We start from the raw sequence: 18,494 nt of genomic DNA on the forward strand, positions 1-18,494 counted from the left end.
CCTTCCATGGATGGTCAGGAGTGCATTGGGTGCCATAATTGACATGAATCCAGTTGCATGTTTCAGCATGGAGTCTCACCTCTGCCGCGCCCCCTACGACCACGTTCTCCCTCTCTCTCCCCAGGAGCCACCACCTCAAAGCCGTTCTCCTCTGACCGACCTGAAACCACACAAAGAAATATATTAGAGAAAGCGCAAAATCACATACATTTGAAAAAAAAGGCGTGTTTATGAGCAACCTTGCCACTTAAAACGCAATGGTCAATTTAATTAAATGACTTATTCAGTGTTAAATATAACCATGGGGAACCAAATGAGTCTTCAGCATCCAATAACGATTCAACACTATGTAACGCACACATACTGTACAGTAGGGATCGACCGATATATCGGTCGGCCGATATTATCGGCCGATATTCGCGTTTTTTACGTGCATCGGTATCGGCCGATACGCGGCTGATTTTCGCAGATATTTTATTTTATTTTATTATTATTTTTTTTTTACTTCTACCTCACCTGTTTTTAATATTTGTTAAATATATTTCATCTACTTGTTCATACTTGTTCTACTTCACCTGTTTTTACTATTTGTTAAGTATTGTTTTTTTTAATTGAAGTTCAATAAATGTTCCTTTAAAAAAAAAAAAAAAAGTAAAAAGTAAAAATCGGCTCAAGAAAATCGGTATCGGCGTATCGGCTAAGGCTGATGAAAAAATATCGGTATCATATCGGCCCTAAAAAAAAATCTGTATCGGTCGATCCCTACTGTACAGACACAAGGCCTTGCTAGGAGAGTTGCATTTCCTAACTACAAGGGATGAAAACTTGCAAATATGAATACAATTCAAAGCTTCCATGCTTTTTTATTTATTTATCTTTTTACTTTTTTTGTAAATGGTCCCAAAACTCTGACCATAATGACACTCGTTAACCCTTCCTTAACCATGAAGAACAATGTTCTACAAAAAATGGACGCAAGTAAACAATTAACTGGAAAGGAGGGCTGGTCTGAATGCACATTTCGGAAGGTCTTTCCAAACATCGACACACCTAAATATGTTAAAATCAGGCGTTGCCTGAATTATGTCATGTGCAGGCAGGCTATGTAAAGCCTGTGTCAGCATCTGCACCAAGTATCGACTGAAATAGATCATAAGTAAGAATTTTGAGACTACATTTTAGACGGGACAGTTTTGTATTAAGTTCAGAGGTTCAGTATTGGTAATTCCACAGATCGGTGTTGAGATATGTGCTTGAAATGGACATCACCTCCATGTCCATTTAAATGCCTTCAATACTTTTAAAACCAGATTAATCTGACCGTTCTCAACTGCTTGATTAATATAACTCTAATTATTAATTAATTTTGAAATACCTCCACAAATCAAAATACAATAATTGAATGTGTTGCGACTGATGCACATCTCCATACAGACGTCGTTTCCAACTGAGACCGATTCCTTTGTTCATAAAATGATATTTCTGTAGCGTAGATAATTCCCTAAGAGCCGTCGTTAACGATAACGGTTCTTAATATTGTTAATCATTGTTTACATAGCATGTATAATGTACAAGCTTGTGTGGGGAAAACAGTCACATAGAGCTGCTTCTGGCTAATACCGTAAATGTACATGGCTTAAAGACATAATGCCTAAAGAGGGCAATCGCTGACATTGATTAAATGTAGTGCTCAACGGCAAAGTAACGTAAACTTATGACTGTACTTAACTTATTTAACCGAGTCATGTTGTAATGTTTGAAATTAATAAAGGATACTTATATTGTAATATTTTGTGCAACTGCAGCAAAAAGCACAAGTATGAGTTGAAAAAAGTTTAAAAAGTTTAACGTTAAAAAAAAATTCAAAACATTAATTTTAAATACACAATTTCCACGATGTTAGTTTATCAATAATTACTTGTGTTAACATTGTGGAAGTACATCAGCCTAAAATATAGACAATTGTAAAGGGCAAAAAACTTTTCGTGTTTCGGAAGAGAGCTTGCGAAACACTCGTCCAGAGGGGTGTTCCACGAACGGAGGTTTAACAAACACCGAGTTAACGCTGAACTCTAGGTTGATTTACCCTGTTCCGACTAACCCAGAGTTTTCGGTTCCACAGCAGCGGTTATGCATTAGTTCAATCAACTCGGGGTTGGTTAACACAGGGTTGTGCGTGTCCACGCCAAACCTAAAAAGCTTCAGCTTCGCATTTCAACGCAAAACATCTCTCAATAATTAATGTTTATCCAGGAAACCTTTGGAGACACCAGCCCTCCCAGCGTAATTACCGTCACGTCCTCTGCTGATGCCCCGGCCCCTCCTGTTGGCTCCACCACGACCACGGCTGGCCTCCCGCTCTCCTCCCCTCCTCTCCTTGATCTCAGAGGGCCCTGCCTCCTTCCCCACACTACGCCTCTTCCCCACCGTCTCCCAGGAGGTCTGACACACAGACATACACACACACATGAATGCAGCCATGCTTTCTCAGTGAAATAATTTATAATATCCTAGATACCCTGGTTGGTTGTGTGGGACCCCAAGCGCCTAAAATGGATGGATGGATGAAATATCTGCATATGTACCGTATTTTCCGCACTATAAGGCGCACCTTCAATGAATGGCCTATTTTAGAACTTTATCATCGATGGGGCGCACCGGATTATAAGGCACATAGAATAGAAGATAGTGCAGTCAAACGTTTGACTGGGGTAGCGTTATGCATCGACTAGACCGAGCTGTGCTAAAGGGAATGTCAACAAAACAGTCAGATAAAGTCAAACTTTATTAAGCGTTCCGACAACTCCGTTCACTCCCATGGTAACGATGTTCAAACGTTAATGTGCATATTAACAATATCTCCCAGCCTTGTTCAGTTGTAAACACGTAAAAGAAACAGTCCGATACCGCTAATTCAAACGTTAGTGCATAACTCAATATTGTTCAGTTACGTATAACACGTAAAGCTCACTTTTTCAGTTCATTCCCCGTCCACGAATCCCTCGAATTCTTCTTCTTCAGTGTCCGAATTGAACAGTTGGGCGAGTACGAGTACGAACCGGGCATCCAACATGCCTGGCTCCCTCTCGTCATTATCCGAGTCAGTGTCGCTTCTGTTGCCTGGCAGTTCAGTGATTATTCCTGCCTTCGTGAAAGCTCGGACCACAGTTGAGACTGATATATCAGCCCAGGCATCCACGATCGATGGTCAAATAGTGGCGTAAGTCGCCCGGCGTTGTCTCCCCGACTTTGTGAACGCGTGTTCCCCTTCTAAGGCCCCGTCCCCACGAAGCCGATTTTTTGGTGAAACCGCATAAGTCTTGTGCGTATCAGCTGACCGTCCAGACGGAGCAGGCGAATCCGGTGCCCGAAACCGCACATTTCTGAAACCACCCTCGGAGGTGGTTTCAAATCTATCCAGACTTATGCGGTTTTGTGTTAGGATTCGTGTTAACGCCTGAAACGCAAACGATTATGGCATTAGCCCCCCCACCAGCTGGGGGACGTCAGCTGCGTTGAAATTTTTATTGATTATTTTATTGTATTCTTTTTGTAGCTTTAAATAAAGCCCCTTGATAAATGTAATTACTAACCGTACATTAAAAAGTATTTATGCTCAATTTAAAAGGTTGAATCTCCTCGTGACTGAATGTTTGTATACAGCGTGCAGGCTTGATTCGCTCCACTTTTTTCTGTGGAGAACCAGCACCTTGAATATTTACTACAGCGTTTCTACAGCTCGATGCGGTTTAGAAATTACCCCGTCTTTACGGAGATATCCCTGAACCGCATAAATCGAAATCGGAGCGTTTTCGCCCGTTTCGGCTCCGTGTGGACGGGGCCTAAGTGTTCGTGTGATCGCCATATATCAGGCGCTCCGGATTATAAGGAGAAAATAAAATTAAATTAAAGGCTTTTAAGTGCGCCTTATAGTGCGGAAAATACGGTAATTGAGGAGATCATCCAAGGACTCATGACAGTCAAACATAACGTTTAACGTTTCATCATGAGAACAAATAAAACTAGAAAATGCATTTCCTGCAGAAAATGCGGTGAGTGCTGTAGTACAAATTGAGTTTGAAAATATTTTTTAATAAAGCCACATAAGATTAAGACTTAAATCCAGTGAAGAGATTCGAACAAAAGTAAAAAAAAGTCTAAATGGAGTAAACAATGTAAAGATGCACACCATTAAAGAAATGTAAATGGTTGGAAACAAATAAAGTGACAGCTGAATGAAGCGCATTGCTAAAAATGGAGAAATGTAAAATTAATAGAAGAATCTGAAAGGTCAAATGTATCGCTCTGCACTGCTGGGGGGGGGGGGGGGGGGGGGGGGGGGGGGGGTGCGTGTGCATGTTTGTGCGTGTGTGTGAGAGAATAGCGAGCCGGTGCGTGATTAAAAGTAGCCCAATCTGGCGGGAGAAACCGCCCAATCTGTCAACACTGCTGAACGTCATCACGCTCAACTGAAAACAAAGCCGGTATGAAACTAAAACTGTGATTCTGAATAAAGTTTAAATGATATGGAAATTCCGTTTGGATATTATTGAAGATACAAGTGTGTAGATTTGTTAAATGGTTTGAACGAAGGTCTTAAACAGTTGAAGTACCAGAGGACGGCTCTGCCGTCATCCCTTTGACTGATTTGAAAAGTAGAATATCTTAAAAAGTATAAAATATTTTAAAAATCTGAAAAGAATGAATAGCTTATGTTTCCCATAATTTCTAGAACCTGAAAAATAATGCCACACCGTAAGAATAAGAATTCAGTAGAAAGAATTGCAGCCTCATCAAATAATGAGCTTGTGTAGGCATGTTGGAAAATATGTTGGTAGGTACCAAACAAACGCATGTGTATATGTGTAGATTTGAGCCTCTTACTGTGTCTGAGGGGCTCTCCAGGAGGAAGTTGATGGCTCTGTTGACATCGTCATTGCAGTCGTGGAGGGCTATCCCACACTCATCTTGGGTCTTCCCACTCACTTCACTCAGCTGTTGTACAAGTCAATGCAAAGTCAACAAAAGTGTAATTGAACAGGTACTTTCAAGTAGTACCAAATACGTCAAAACTAAAAAATATATTTTTTAAACCCAATTACCTGTTTGACCTTATCCTCAAAGTCTGCATCCTTTTTTTCAAAGGTTACCTGGGCTAGACGAATCTGATCTGCCGTAGCCTAGAAATAAAAGTGTTTACTGATTATTAAAGTGGGGATATTTATGCAAGAATATATACACGCATTGCATTCACATCAATTAAATAAAGGCAGTATTAATAACCAACCAGTTGCATATACTGAATCGGTAGTAAAAAATTAATACAGAACTATGCTTTTCAGGGCTCCAGAGTGCGCCTAATTTGGGCGCACATGCGCCTAGAATTCGGGGTAGTGCGACCAAATATTTCATTTGGGCGCACCGGTGCGACTGAAAATTGATCTGGTATAATTATTATTATTTATTTTTTTTACAGAGCAGTCTATTCATAATATTGCAATGACCACGGGAGAGGCAGTGAATGAAGGATTGATTAGACAGCGATTTATTAGATACCTAATAAGCCGTTGGAACACGCAAGACGGTAACAATAGCAACGCCGGTAAACAAACCCGCAAAGCCCAATCCAGGGGCCTGTACGGCGAAGCTCGATTAGAGGGTTAGCGAGGTATGTTGAGCTGAAAGCCTGGGTTAGCTGTACCATGAAAGTCGATCTCTTTAAGCGTCGCTGTATCACCATTGGTGACTTACGCTCGCAACCAAACCTGGTCGGGAGTAGGGCTGTCAAAATTGCTCAAAAATGACATTCGAATGTTCGTTTGGAAAAAAATCACGAATTCGAACTATTCGAATATCTGGTTGCCTATTTTACGCAGTTGCCGTCAATATGTCAATAATGCGACAAAACCATGGTTCAAATTAGTGGGATATATATACCGGTATATCCTATATATAGGGCGGCGGCTTCCTGCTGGGCATTTCCTTACTTTAAAACGAGGGCTCATTCACAAAGCAATTAGGCGCTTGTACCGCGGGAGTGTTTTTTCACATTCGAATATTATGAGGGACATCGCGAACAGACAGAGGCTCACTCACAAAGCAGATAGGCGCTTGTGTAACCGAGCGTTGGCACTTAGATATTTATATGACAAGAATGACACAAGCGTGGAAGGGAAAATAGTCTCGTTTACTTAGTACATATCAGAAGTCACCCAGTCACAGCGTGAGAGCTGGAATACCTATATCCAAGTACGGAAACCCCGAGGGGATAAAATACATTCGCTCTTCACAATACTAGTCTGTTACACTTGTACCGCGGGAGTGTTTTTTCACATTCGAATATTATGAGGGACATCGCGAACAGACAGAGGCTCACTCACAAAGCAGATAGGCGCTTGTGTAACCGAGCGTTGGCACTTAGATATTTATATGACAAGAATGACACAAGCGTGGAAGGGAAAATAGTCTCGTTTACTCAGTACATATCAGAAGTCACCCAGTCACAGCGTGAGAGCTGGAATACCTATATCCAAGTACGGAAACCCCGAGGGGATAAAATACATTCGCTCTTCACAATACTAGTCTGTTACACTTGTACCGCGGGAGTGTTTTTTCACATTCGAATATTATGAGGGACATCGCGAACAGACAGAGGCTCATTCACAAAGCAGATAGAGGCGCTTGTACCGCGGGAGTGATTTTTCACATTGGAATATTAATTTTCACGTTCTAATTCACGTTTTTGGATACATTTCGAACGAATATTCGAACTTCGAATATTCTTTGACAGCCCTAGTCGGGAGCAGCTTTTCAGCGAGTCTACCCGGAGATCGGCTACTTATATCGGCGTGCGCAGCTTCCTAGCCCCTCCTCCGATAATGGCGTCACCATTTGTGGGTGTTCCCATGGACCTCGGCGCACTTATCGTACACGCGTCTCTCCGGAGACGGAGGGTTTTTCGGGACAGAACCAATCCCTTGGCATTGTCTGACGATATTCTTTACGAGAGATACAGATTCGTCATTTATTTAAGGCATTTATTTAATGGTCAAAATATTATTAATCAATGCTGTAAATATCGACGGTGCAACCGGTGCAGCTGCCCAGCTGCCCGGTTTTTTTGGGAAAGACGAGCTGAATAAATACATCATGTTATCAAACTCAAAAATAATCGTTTGAATAACTGATTTCAATATTGACCAAAATAATCGTGATTATGATTTCTTTTCCATAATCGAGCAGCCCTACCAAAGACAATGACATAGACGTGCAGATATGCGCTTTTCAGTCACCTGGATTTGCTTCTGTGTGGTTTGTGTGCTGGTGGGCAGTGTTCTTTCCCGCGTGGCCCGGGCAGGACTGCTCACCACTGAAGTCATCATATACAGTATATACAGAACAATGTATGTACAAAATAGAAAAAATCTAGGAGGGAGACAAGACAGAAAATATAAAATTACCAATAGTGATATGCAATATAAAATCGATTCACTGCTATATTATAACGTTTTCTAACTTTATCCAAGAACTAGTAACATGTCTGACTGAAAGCCTTTACTGCATTATGAATACACAAGGCGGCTTCATGCAAGACTAGAACCCCATCTGTCGCACTACCACTGGTTAAATTTAGACATTCAAGAGGGGCCAATGTGGTGTCAATTTACACCCTCTTACCTCCCTCCTTCTCTCACACAGTAAAACACATGAAAACGTTCACCCCAAAAGACCCATATAAATATTTCGACGAGCACCTTTATCAACCACTGAGCTTTACGTGTATGGTGTTGTGGGCCAAATGAGGTAGACACTGGTCAATGTGTGTCTCTCACTAGGTGTGACGCAGTTGTTCGTAGCGTGGCAACGCAAACGTACACACGACTATGGCACAAATGTATTTATGTACATTACATCACCGCCAAGTTATTGTTGGATATTTTGGGTGTTTAACACTTCAGATAGCGAATTACTGCCTGTGGGAAGTCAAATGACCAAAGTGTTATCTAAAACTAGATAGGCCACATTTACCTCAGCTCTAACAGACTTTGTTGAGCTTTGCTTGCCAACAAAGTTTATCCACTACAAACTCCCGAGAATAGCTTGCTGGGATACGCGAATATATTCGCATTAGTTGGTCCGACAGACGACCATTACTAGCAGGCTTATGTTAGCTTCATGTTGGCTAGTTGTTTGTCTTTGTTCAACATTGTGCCTAGTAAATAACAAACAGACTATCTACTGACCTTTTTTAATGAACCGCGGATAATCACAATCCCCACCAAGTTACTAACTGGAAACAGCAGACAACTAAACGGACGATTAACCTAAATATAATAATTAAGATTAAACAAGGAGGAGGACTCCTTTGTGTGACTCAGTAGCTAATATAATGCTAACGTCTTTAGCTAAAGTTAGCAACAGCCTACAAACGTTAGTTTGAATATTATAGTTAAAACTGTACAGAAACGCCTAAAAATACATAAGCACGTTCAAAAACAATTTCTCTCGCCGTTTATACTACAATTTGATCTATGCTACGAAGATTGTTGCGTGTGTTTAGCTGTTTCACAAGAAAGTGATCAAGGAACGGATGGCCTGTCAGTGCTACGTTGATAGCTCATTCCCCTGTGTGTGCATGTGTGCGGGCCGTTCGACAATACGCCGCTAAGCTACCATGGCTAGCTAGGAAACTCTACAAAAACGTATGGAAACTTAAGATGCACCAATAACATAACAGTTGGTTTTATTTTTCATATTTAAAATTTATCAAAGAAGTTATCGTTCACGTTAATAAAAGGCCGATTTATTATCGTTTAAAATAGTATATGTTCATACCTGCTAACACGCTTCGCTCAGCCAGCAGCAGATGCCGTCACGTGACCAACCGCGCCGTTGTTTAACGTCGAGAGAGCGGAAGAGCCATTCAGAACCCGTCTAGCAGGACAGCTCGTCAAGAGAGCGGACGGGCCAATCAGCACCCGTATAGCAGGACAGGTCGTCGAGAGAGTGGTCGGGCCAATCAAAACCCGTCTAGCAGAACAGGCGATTTGGCGCTGCCCCGTGCACGAGCGTAAGCATTTCAAATCTGTCTATTTCCCGGATATTCTAGGACAGACCTAGCCTGGTTCTACCAGACTCTCGTACTTCACTTCATTTCATTTGTACAGAGAGTCTGGACCTAATCAATTGACAAACGTTAACTCACTTGAAGGCGGGTGTCTGTTGAAGTTTAAAATGATTGGATCTGCCCAGTGCCACTCTGGATCTGCCATAACCAATCGCTAACGTTTGGTTGTGACGTATGTCATGCGCCGGGAATCACGCGCAGGTTGTACACAAACCAAACACCTTGCGCGTCTGCACGAAAATGTCCGTCAACGACAGCTGCAGGTTTTGTTCGTCGAATTTAATTTATCAGGGAAAAATTGCACATTGTAAATCAACTACCGACCTACAACAACAACTCAAACTGGCATACGACTTTATCGTCATTGTTCTCAGACACGCCCTCTGTTCGCTGATTGGCGGCCGCTGTGGCGGCACCAGAAAACCAAATTACATACAGCAGGTCCAGACCTAGCACTGAAGGGAAATTCAAATTGAGCGGAAGTACTTAGGCGGGCGGAGCCAGGCTAGGACAGACCTGGGGCCTCATGTACTAAGACTTGCGTGGATTTCATACTGAAACTTGGCGTACGCCAAAACCCAGAAACTGTCTTACGCACAAATAAATTCAGATGTATCAAAGTGTGCGAACGCATGGATCCAAGCACGTTTCTTTTGTACATCTCGATCAACGTGGAATTGAGCGCACATGCCGAGGTGCCAAACTCCTCCCTGTCCACGCCCTCATTTAAAAATGCAATTTCATTTAAATAGGCCTCTGGACCTGAGATTCACCTCTTAATCCGATCACCGGAGTCTGAGCTCGAGATTTTGCTCCACGAGGTAGAAATGCGCAAGCATATGCTATTTGGAACCCTGTCAACAGGGATAAATGCAAAACAAAAGAGAAGTGAGTGGGAGCGTGTTTGCGAGGCCGTCAATGCAGTGGGGTCTCAGCAGCGCACACACTCTGAAATTAAAAAAAAGTGGTCAGACCTCAAGGTGGAGGTGAAGCGGAGGGTTTCTGCCCAACGCCGAAGCGTGACCGCAACAGGTGGGGGGACGGGAGTGGGGGAACTCTCCCCCTTCGATTTGAGAGTGGCCGCTTTGATCGGTGACACAGCTCTCACCGGAGTGGTGGGAGCCCATCAAGGGGACACCGATCATCCCCAAGGTAAATATGCTGAAGTCATAAATGCTGTAATTATACTGGTCATACAATTGGCTGCTTGCAATACACATAAGTCGTGCGTAAAGATGCCAGGATATTAAAGAATTTGACTCGTGTTTATTAACTTATTTTTTTTATTTTTGAATAGACAAGCAAGGAGAGGGCACGGATTGCTCCGTCGGCCCCGGCGTCTCCAGCGCCCTTCGGATTTGACCATTTGCGATGTCCTCTAACAACGCTAACGCAGCCATTTTTAAAACAATTTTCTTTATCCATTGCGCATGCTTTTATAGCCACCCATATAATTGCAAGGTGTGTTAATTGTTCATTAGTGTGTCTCTGATGTGCAAATCACTCTGATGAGTCATTGTTTTCACCTTTTTTCCCAGTTTCCCAGCGTCACCCCCAGGGGCCTCATGTACTAAGGTTGCGTACGCACAAAAACGTGGCGTACGTCCTTTTCCACGCTCACGTTCAGATGTACAAAACGTGAAATGACCGTAAAAATGTGCGGTCCCCACGCCAGCTCCAGAGCTGTCGTACGCACGTTTCTACAGCTATTGTTCCTTTGGCGACACTTAGTCGTGACGCTGGGAAACTGGGAAAAAAGGTGAAAACAATGACTCATCAGAGTGATTTGCACATCAGAGACACACTAATGAACAATTAACACACCTTGCAATTATATGGGTGGCTATAAAAGCATGCGCAATGGATGAAGAAAATTGTTTTAAAAATGGCTGCGTTAGCGTTGTTAGAGGACATCGCAAATGGTCAAATCCGAAGGGAACGTATGTTTAGGGAACGCGAGGACTTACTCGCAAATGATGATGATTGGCTCATGAGCCGATTTCGTTTCCCCAGGCCAGTATTACTGGAGCTGTGCGCAGAGCTGCGGCCGGCCCTAGAGCGCCACACAGCCAGGAGCCTGGGGTTGTCCGTGCCCACACAGGTGCTGACCACGCTGGGGTTCCTGGCAACAGGGGCCTTCCAGCGGGAGCTGGCCGATCGGTCAGGAGTGTGCCAGTCCACCCTGAGCCGAGCCATGCCAGCTGTGTGGGACGGAATCATGATCATCCGAATGTCATCCAGGTACATCAAATTCCCATACAATGCTGTTGAACAGGCCCACATTAAAGCGCAATTTGCAGCAACAGCCGGTTTCCCTAATGTAATCGGAGCTGTTGACTGCACACATATTGCCATAAAAGCGCCATCACAGGATGAATTTGTTTACGTCAACAGGAAACACTTTCATTCTATCAATGTCCAAGTCATATGTGATGCGCAAATGCAGCTTCTTAACATCGTGGCAAGGTGGCCTGGTTCAACGCACGATTCATTCATTCTGACCAACAGCATGGTTGGGAACAGGCTGGAGGCTGGCACTGTGCGCGATGGGTGGCTTCTGGGTGAGTAAATGCTTTATTTGTGTAATTGTCCCGTATGTATAAACCAGCGTAATGCACATCTGGGGCTTGTGCACATCCAAATATCATGTTTCTCTGACGTGTTCAGTATTCACGTCAGTAAAAGCGGGCGTAAAGTTAGAAATGTTGCCCGCGGTGCACTTCTGCATTCATTCATTGTGTGGTTTTTACGTTGTGTATTGTATTCTGCCTTCATCTGACCCCAGGGGACCGTGGCTACCCCCTAAGAACGTGGCTGATGACCCCTCTTACAAACCCCAACACCGACCAAGAGAGGAGGTATAATGACCTCCATTCCCGGACGAGAATAATTGTGGAGAGGGCAATCGGCCTGCTGAAGGGACGGTGGCGATGCCTGGACAGGTCGGGGGGGATGCTACTGTACAGACCTGAGAAGGTGTGCCACATTTTGATGGCCTGTGGCGTCCTCCACAATGTGGCACACCGCCATGGCATACCACTGCCAGAGCAGCACAACCCCCCACTGGAGGAACCGGATGCCGGACCCGTCAACTGCAACCCACCCCGAGGAGCCATACGGGCCCGGCAGAATGTGATTTCAAGCATGTAAAGAGGCAAGGACAGAATTGACTTTGACACAAGTGTATTTATTGACGCGCTTATGTCACTGAGTACATTCATAAGCCGATCAAGGCGATCATTAATGCCACCGATGGCTCTGACGATTTCTGCCTGTGACTCCAGCACAGCTCGGGTGAGGACACGGCCGGTCGGGTGGTCAGCAGATGAATTCGAGGCGCCGCGTGCAGCGGAGCCGGTGGAGAAACCGGAGTCAGCGGTGACGCTGGAGACGCCGGGGCCGACGGAGGAGACGCCGGGGCCGACGGAGGAGACGCCGGGGCCGACGGAGCAAGACGTGCCCTCTCCTTGCTTGTCTATTCAAAAATAAAAAATGTAAGTTAATAAACACGAGTCAAAGTCTTTAATATCCTGGCATCTTTACTCACGACTTATGTGTATTGTAAGCAGCCAATTGTATGACCAGTATAATTACAGCATTTATGACTTCAGCATATTTACCTTGGGGATGATCGGTGTCCCCTTCATGGGCTCCTACCACTCCGGTGAGAGCTGTGTCACCGATCAAAGCGGCCACTCTCAAATCACTGCGGTCAAGCCAGCCGACTCATCGAGATCGGCGGTCAAGCCAGCCGACCCAGTTTTTTGCTGTACCTGTTTATACTAGCCATTACGGTAATAGCGTCTCAGAACTAGTTTAAAATAAAAGCATTCGTCGGGTACATACAAAAACATTCCAATATGAGACATATTACATATGATTTTGGATTCGATTTAAAAGAAAATTCCCTGTTATTCCAGGCTCATTTCACTTCAGGGTTATAGTTCAAAACCCCATAGGGTAATCCAAGACGTTTCAGAACATTCTGATGTGGAGTTTCAAAATAAAAGCCAACCAAAATGTCCAATATGAGACATTACATATGATTTTGGATTCAATTTAAAAGAAAATGCCCTGTTATTCCATGTTCATTTCACTTCAGGGTTATAGTTCACAAACCCATAGGGTAACGCAAGAAGTTTCAGAACATTCTGATGTGGAGTTTCAAAATAAAAGGCCACCAAGAATTCCAATATGAGACATATTACATATGATTTTGGATTCAATTTAAAAGAAAATGCCCTGTTATTTCAGGCTCATTTCACTTCAGGGCGATAGTTCAAAACCCCATAGGGTCACCCAATAAGTTTCAGGACATTCTGATGTGTAGTTTCAAAATAAAAGCCCACCAAATATGAGACATATGATTTTGGGTTCGATTTAAAAGAAAATGCCCAGTTATTCCAGGCTCATTTCACTTCAGAGTTATAGTTCACGACCCCATAGGGTAACCCAAGAAGTTTCAGAACATCCTGATGTGGAGTTTCAAAATAAAAGCCCACCAAAGATTCCAATATGAGACATATTACATATGATTTTGGATTCAATTTAAAAGAAAATGCCCTGTTATTTCAGGCTCATTTCACTTCAGGGCGATAGTTCAAGACTCCATAATGTCACCCAAGATGTTTCAGGACATTCGGATGTGTAGTTTCAAAATAAAAGCCCACCAAATATGAGACATATAACATATGATTTTGGATTCAATTTAAAAGAAAATGCCCTGTTATTTCAGGCTCATTTCACTTCAGAATTATACTTCAAAACCCCATAGGGTCACTCAAGAAGTTTCAGGACATTCTGATGTGTAGTTTCAAAATAAAAGCCCACCAAATATGAGACATATAACACATGATTTTGGGTTTGATTTAAAAGAAAATGCCCTGTTATTCCAGGCTCATTTCAGTTCAGGGTTATAGTTCATGAGCCTGGAATAACAGGGCATTTTCTTTTAAATTGAATCCAAAATCATATGTAATATGTCTCATATTGGAATGTTTGGTGGGCTTTTATTTTGGAAATCCACATCAGAATGTTCTGAAACTTCTTGGGTGACCCTATGGGTTCGTGAACTATAACCCTAACGTGAAATGAGCCTGGAATAACAGGGCATTTTCTTTTAAATTGAATCTAAAATCATATGTAATATGTCTCATATTGGAATGTTTGGTGGGCTTTTATTTTGAAACTCCACATCAGAATGTTCTGAAACTTATTGGGTGACCCTATGGGGTTTTGGAGTATAACTCTGAAGTGAAATGAGCCTGAAATAACAGGGCATTTTCTTTTAAATTGAATCCAAAATCATATGTTATATGTCTCATATTTGGTGGGCTTTTATTTTGAAACTACACATCCGAATGTCCTGAAACATCTTGGGTGACATTATGGGGTCTTGAACTATCGCCCTGAAGTGAAATGAGCCTGAAATAATAGGGCATTTTCTTTTAAATTGAATCTAAAATCATATGTAATGTCTCATATTGGAATTCTTGGTGGGCGTTTATTTTGAAACTCCACATCAGAATGTTCTGAAACTTCTTGCGTGACCCCATGGGTTCGTGAACTATGACCCTGAAGTGAAATGAGCATGGAATAACAGGGAATTTTCTTTCAAATTGAATCCAAAATCACATGTAATATGTCTCATATTGGAATGTTTGGTGCGCTTTTATTTTGAAAGTAAATACCACAACGGCCGTACACTTCCTTTGATAGAATTTGCTTTGATTGACTGTCTTTTTGTATGTACCCGACGAATGCTTTTATTTTAAACTAGTTCTGAGACGCTATTACCGTAATGGCTAGTATAAACAGGTACAGCATATAACTGGGTCGGCTGGCTTGACCGCCGATCTCGATGAGTCGGCTGGCTTGACCGCAGTCTCAAATCGAAGGGGGAGAGTTTCCCCACTCCCGTCCCCCCACCTGTTGCAGTCACGCTTCGGCGGTGGGCAGAAACCCTCCGCTTCACCTCCACCTTGAGGTCTGACCACTTTTTTTTTATTTCAGAGTGTGTGCGCTGCTGAGACCCCACTGCATTGACGGCCTCGCAAACACGCTCCCACTCACTTCTCTTTTGTTTTGCATTTATCCCTGTTGACAGGGTTCCAAATAGCATAAGCTTGCGCATTTCTACCTCGTGGAGCAAAATCTCGAGCTCGGACTCCGTGAAGTTTCGTTTTTTGCCTCTGTTCATGGTGCCAGGTGATCGGATTAAGAGGTGAATCTCAGGTCCAGAGGCCTATTTAAATGAAATTGCATATTTAAATGAGGGCGTGGACAGGGAGGAGTTTGGCACCTCGGCATGTGCGCTCAATTCCACGTTGATTGAGATGTACAAAAGAAACGTGCTTGGATCCATGCATTCGCACACTTTGATACATCTGAATTTATTTGTGCGTAAGACAGTTTCTGGGTTTTGGCGTACGCCAAGTTTCAGTATGAAATCCACGCAAGTCTTAGTACATGAGGCCCCTGGGGTCTCATTTCTAAAACTGTGCGTGGGTTCGTTACTAAAAATGTGCGTACGCCCAGAAGCCAAGTTTTGCATGCGCCAAAAAATATTCAGATTTATAAAACCCTGCGTACGCACACCGTACGCAATCTTTGCTTTATAAATCACAGAGTGCCTACAAGTGTGCGCAGCTGAATCAGCTTCACGTTCCGCCCTGTACACGCCCCTTTTTAACCATAAATGGTCAATGCAAATGACCTCATGAATTCGATCTGCATATAAAACAGACTCAGATGCAAGTATTATGTCTTGTCGGAAACAATGGCAGAAGTACTGCGAAAAGCAATAAAGCGAAATTTCACGGAGGTTGAAGTGGAGAAACTTGTGGGTGAGATGGAGGCCCGAAAGGTAGTTTTGTTCGGCGGTCACGGGATTGGGATCGCCAACAACAAAAAGCAGAGTGAGTGGCAACATGTTGCTGCAGCAGTGAACTCTGTCAGTAGCACGGAGCGCACAGTCCCAGAATTAAAAAATAAGTGGTCTGACATAGAGTTACATATTTTTATGTAGCCTACCAATAAATTGTTATGGTCCCTAAATACCCTCTCCCTCCGAATCCTGCCATTTAAATGGTCCGCCAGAAGTGCCATATAGTGCAGCATTACCACGGCGCAGACCTCTGTATTTATAGGGTTACGGTAATAAGACTGACCGAGAACACCTTGGATAATCAGTTTGTAATCACCCACGTAAAATGTTCTTGAACATAACCCCTTTTTAATGCGTGATTTGTCATGAAAAGCATCAAGAGTAACGGACAACGTTTGTGATGAGGAGTGTGGCTTGGTTTTCCACACAGTACACATTAGCTTGTTGGCTGAGCCAAAACACCCGGAGTATAACGAACGCATCACGGCGAGTGAACTCTGTGGTATGCCTTCGCCCGCCACCCCCGCCAAAGGGTCGGAGCCGAAGGCTAGGGAGGCTGTATCCCGCCTGTGCCCCGCGTCATGTGGGGCCTCCATATCAGGCCGGGACCCCCACCCCATGTGCATAGCGTGCATGGGCATTAAACACGCTCAAGCTTCGCTAGCGGACCCGCATTCATGCGCTCACTGCACATCGATGCCGGAGAAAATTCTGGAAAGGAGGCTAAGGGTGACGGTGGCTACCAACCAGGATCCCTGCCTGGTTGGTGCCCCCGCTATAGCCTCAACGAGCACCCATCAGTCCCACGCGACAACGAGCTCGGCGGACATGATGGAGGCGGCATCCCCGCTCGTGCTCCCGCTATTCGATGATTTAATTCTCGAGGCGGAACCGGGCGCTGAGGACGCAGAGGGCGACGGCGACGCCAACTTTGACTTCCTCGACATGGACGGAATTGAGGAGGAGGAGGACGACTCCACTTTTCCGGTCCAAATGTCCAGACCCCCTAGCGCCTCTGACGCTGTACAACCGGTAGACGGTAACCTGTACGAGGTGTGCAAACGGGCCGCTGCAAAACTAGGCATTCAATGGCCTGCAGCCCCTGATGCTGAAGGGGCAGAGAGAGACCTGTACGACGGCAAGAGGCTCCCACCAGCCCAGCCGCCTTCTAAGCAGCTCTTACCAGCAGTTCCCATCTGCATGAAGGAAATGAGCCGCTACTGGTCCAGCCCATTTAAGAGCAAGCTTCCAACCAAGGGCTGCTCAAAGCTGGAGATCCACGGGATGGGTGAGCTGGGGCTGGCCGAACCCCCAGCTGTGGAGCCTTCAGTGGCTTACCACCTCCACCCAAACCGTCGCTCTCTCTCCGCCTCTTCAGGCATCTCCCTGCCTGGTAAGATGGACCGCCTCACCGCTTCCACTTACCAGAGGATGCATAAATATGCAGCGCAGTCGGTATGCTCGCTCAATGCCATGACACTACTGTCTGCATATCAGGCTGAAATCCTAGAGGAAATGGGTCGCCAGCTAGACTCTGGGTCACCCAACCCTGCCCTCTGGGATGAAATTTGCATCGTCAATGACCTGGTCCTACGCTCCTCACGGGGCGCAGTTCAGGGCTGTGGTCGAGTCATGGGACTCGCAGTCTCGGGTGAGAGAGCGTTATGGCTCAGTCTCTCCGGTCTGAGTGACGCGCAGAAAGCCGAGGTCATGGATGCTGCATATGACCCAACCAAGGGTCTGTTTGGTCCAGCGCTGGAAAAGATGAGAGAGTTCAGCACTCTCAGGAAACAGGAAGGAGAGGCCTTCGATCTCTGCCTTCCCCGAAAACAGGCTCCCCGCCCACCCCAGCCAGCGAGGTCAGGCTTTGCGGCCGCCGCGGCGGCAGCAAGGGGAAAACAAGGGGGAAACAGGCCTCAGAAAGCCTACAGACCAGCCCACGCAGCTGGCCCACAGGCCGACCAACAGCCTAGGTCAGAGAACCCAAGGCCATGGGGCAAACACTCCTTCGCTGCTGCGGCAGCCAGGAACCGCTCTCCCCACCCCGGGGAGGGGAAGAGGAAGGGTGCGACCTAGCAATCCCAGCTTCTCTCTCTCCCCCTCCCATGAAGAAAAGAAACCTTGGGGGGGTAGAGCAAAGCCCCGAGTTCCATGGTTCAGGGACCTGGATATGTCCAAGTTCTCCAGGGGCCCTTTCTCAGTCTCTCTCGCCTCACGTTCAGGGCGAACTGAGACAGGGGCAACGGTTGACACAGTGCCACCAAGCATTTTCCCAGTGTCACACAATAAACCCTGCATTTTCGCAACCAGGCCCAGAGCCAAGGGTGAAATGCACAAACCAAAACAAAATAAAACAATGTCTTGGTCCCTACATTCTCATGGGGGGAGCTCACGCTTCTCCTGTGAGGGCAGACCTCTCCCCTTGCGTCCCGAGGGTGACGTCGTTGGGGCGCGATCACATGAGCCCGCTCGCTATGCGAG

The 18,494-nt window shown here is 44.8% G+C and overlaps 2 protein-coding genes across 8 annotated transcripts in view; one reads left to right on the forward strand and one right to left on the reverse strand.

Moving 5' to 3' along the window:
• LOC132458718 (ubiquitin-associated protein 2-like) overlaps positions 1-8,995 on the reverse strand; it is a 76,283-nt gene extending 67,288 nt beyond the window's left edge. For 6 of the 7 annotated variants that reach the window (XM_060052978.1, XM_060052975.1, XM_060052980.1 and 3 more), the window contains exons 1-6: positions 8,836-8,995; positions 7,293-7,425; positions 5,103-5,180; positions 4,885-4,995; positions 2,292-2,442; positions 80-160 (exon numbers count right to left, since the gene is read on the reverse strand). In XM_060052978.1, the coding sequence (XP_059908961.1) occupies positions 80-160; positions 2,292-2,442; positions 4,885-4,995; positions 5,103-5,180; positions 7,293-7,382 (511 nt within the window). In that variant the 5' untranslated portion in view covers positions 7,383-7,425; positions 8,836-8,995. Of the gene's footprint in view, positions 1-79; positions 161-2,291; positions 2,443-4,884; positions 4,996-5,102; positions 5,181-7,292; positions 7,426-8,243; positions 8,720-8,835 lie in introns of those variants that run through there. The other variant, XM_060052974.1, reaches the window with a different exon arrangement.
• A 2,361-nt stretch (positions 8,996-11,356) lies between these two features.
• LOC132459236 (putative nuclease HARBI1) lies at positions 11,357-12,629 on the forward strand. Its single transcript, XM_060053630.1, has 2 exons — positions 11,357-11,688; positions 11,913-12,629. The coding sequence occupies exons 1-2, from the start codon at positions 11,358-11,360 to the stop codon at positions 12,275-12,277; spliced, it is 696 nt and encodes a 231-aa protein (XP_059909613.1). The 5' UTR covers position 11,357; the 3' UTR covers positions 12,278-12,629.
• Positions 12,630-18,494: the final 5,865 nt, after the last annotated feature.

Source organism: Gadus macrocephalus, chromosome 6, assembly GCF_031168955.1.
Source record: "Gadus macrocephalus chromosome 6, ASM3116895v1".
NCBI lineage: Eukaryota > Metazoa > Chordata > Actinopteri > Gadiformes > Gadidae > Gadus > Gadus macrocephalus.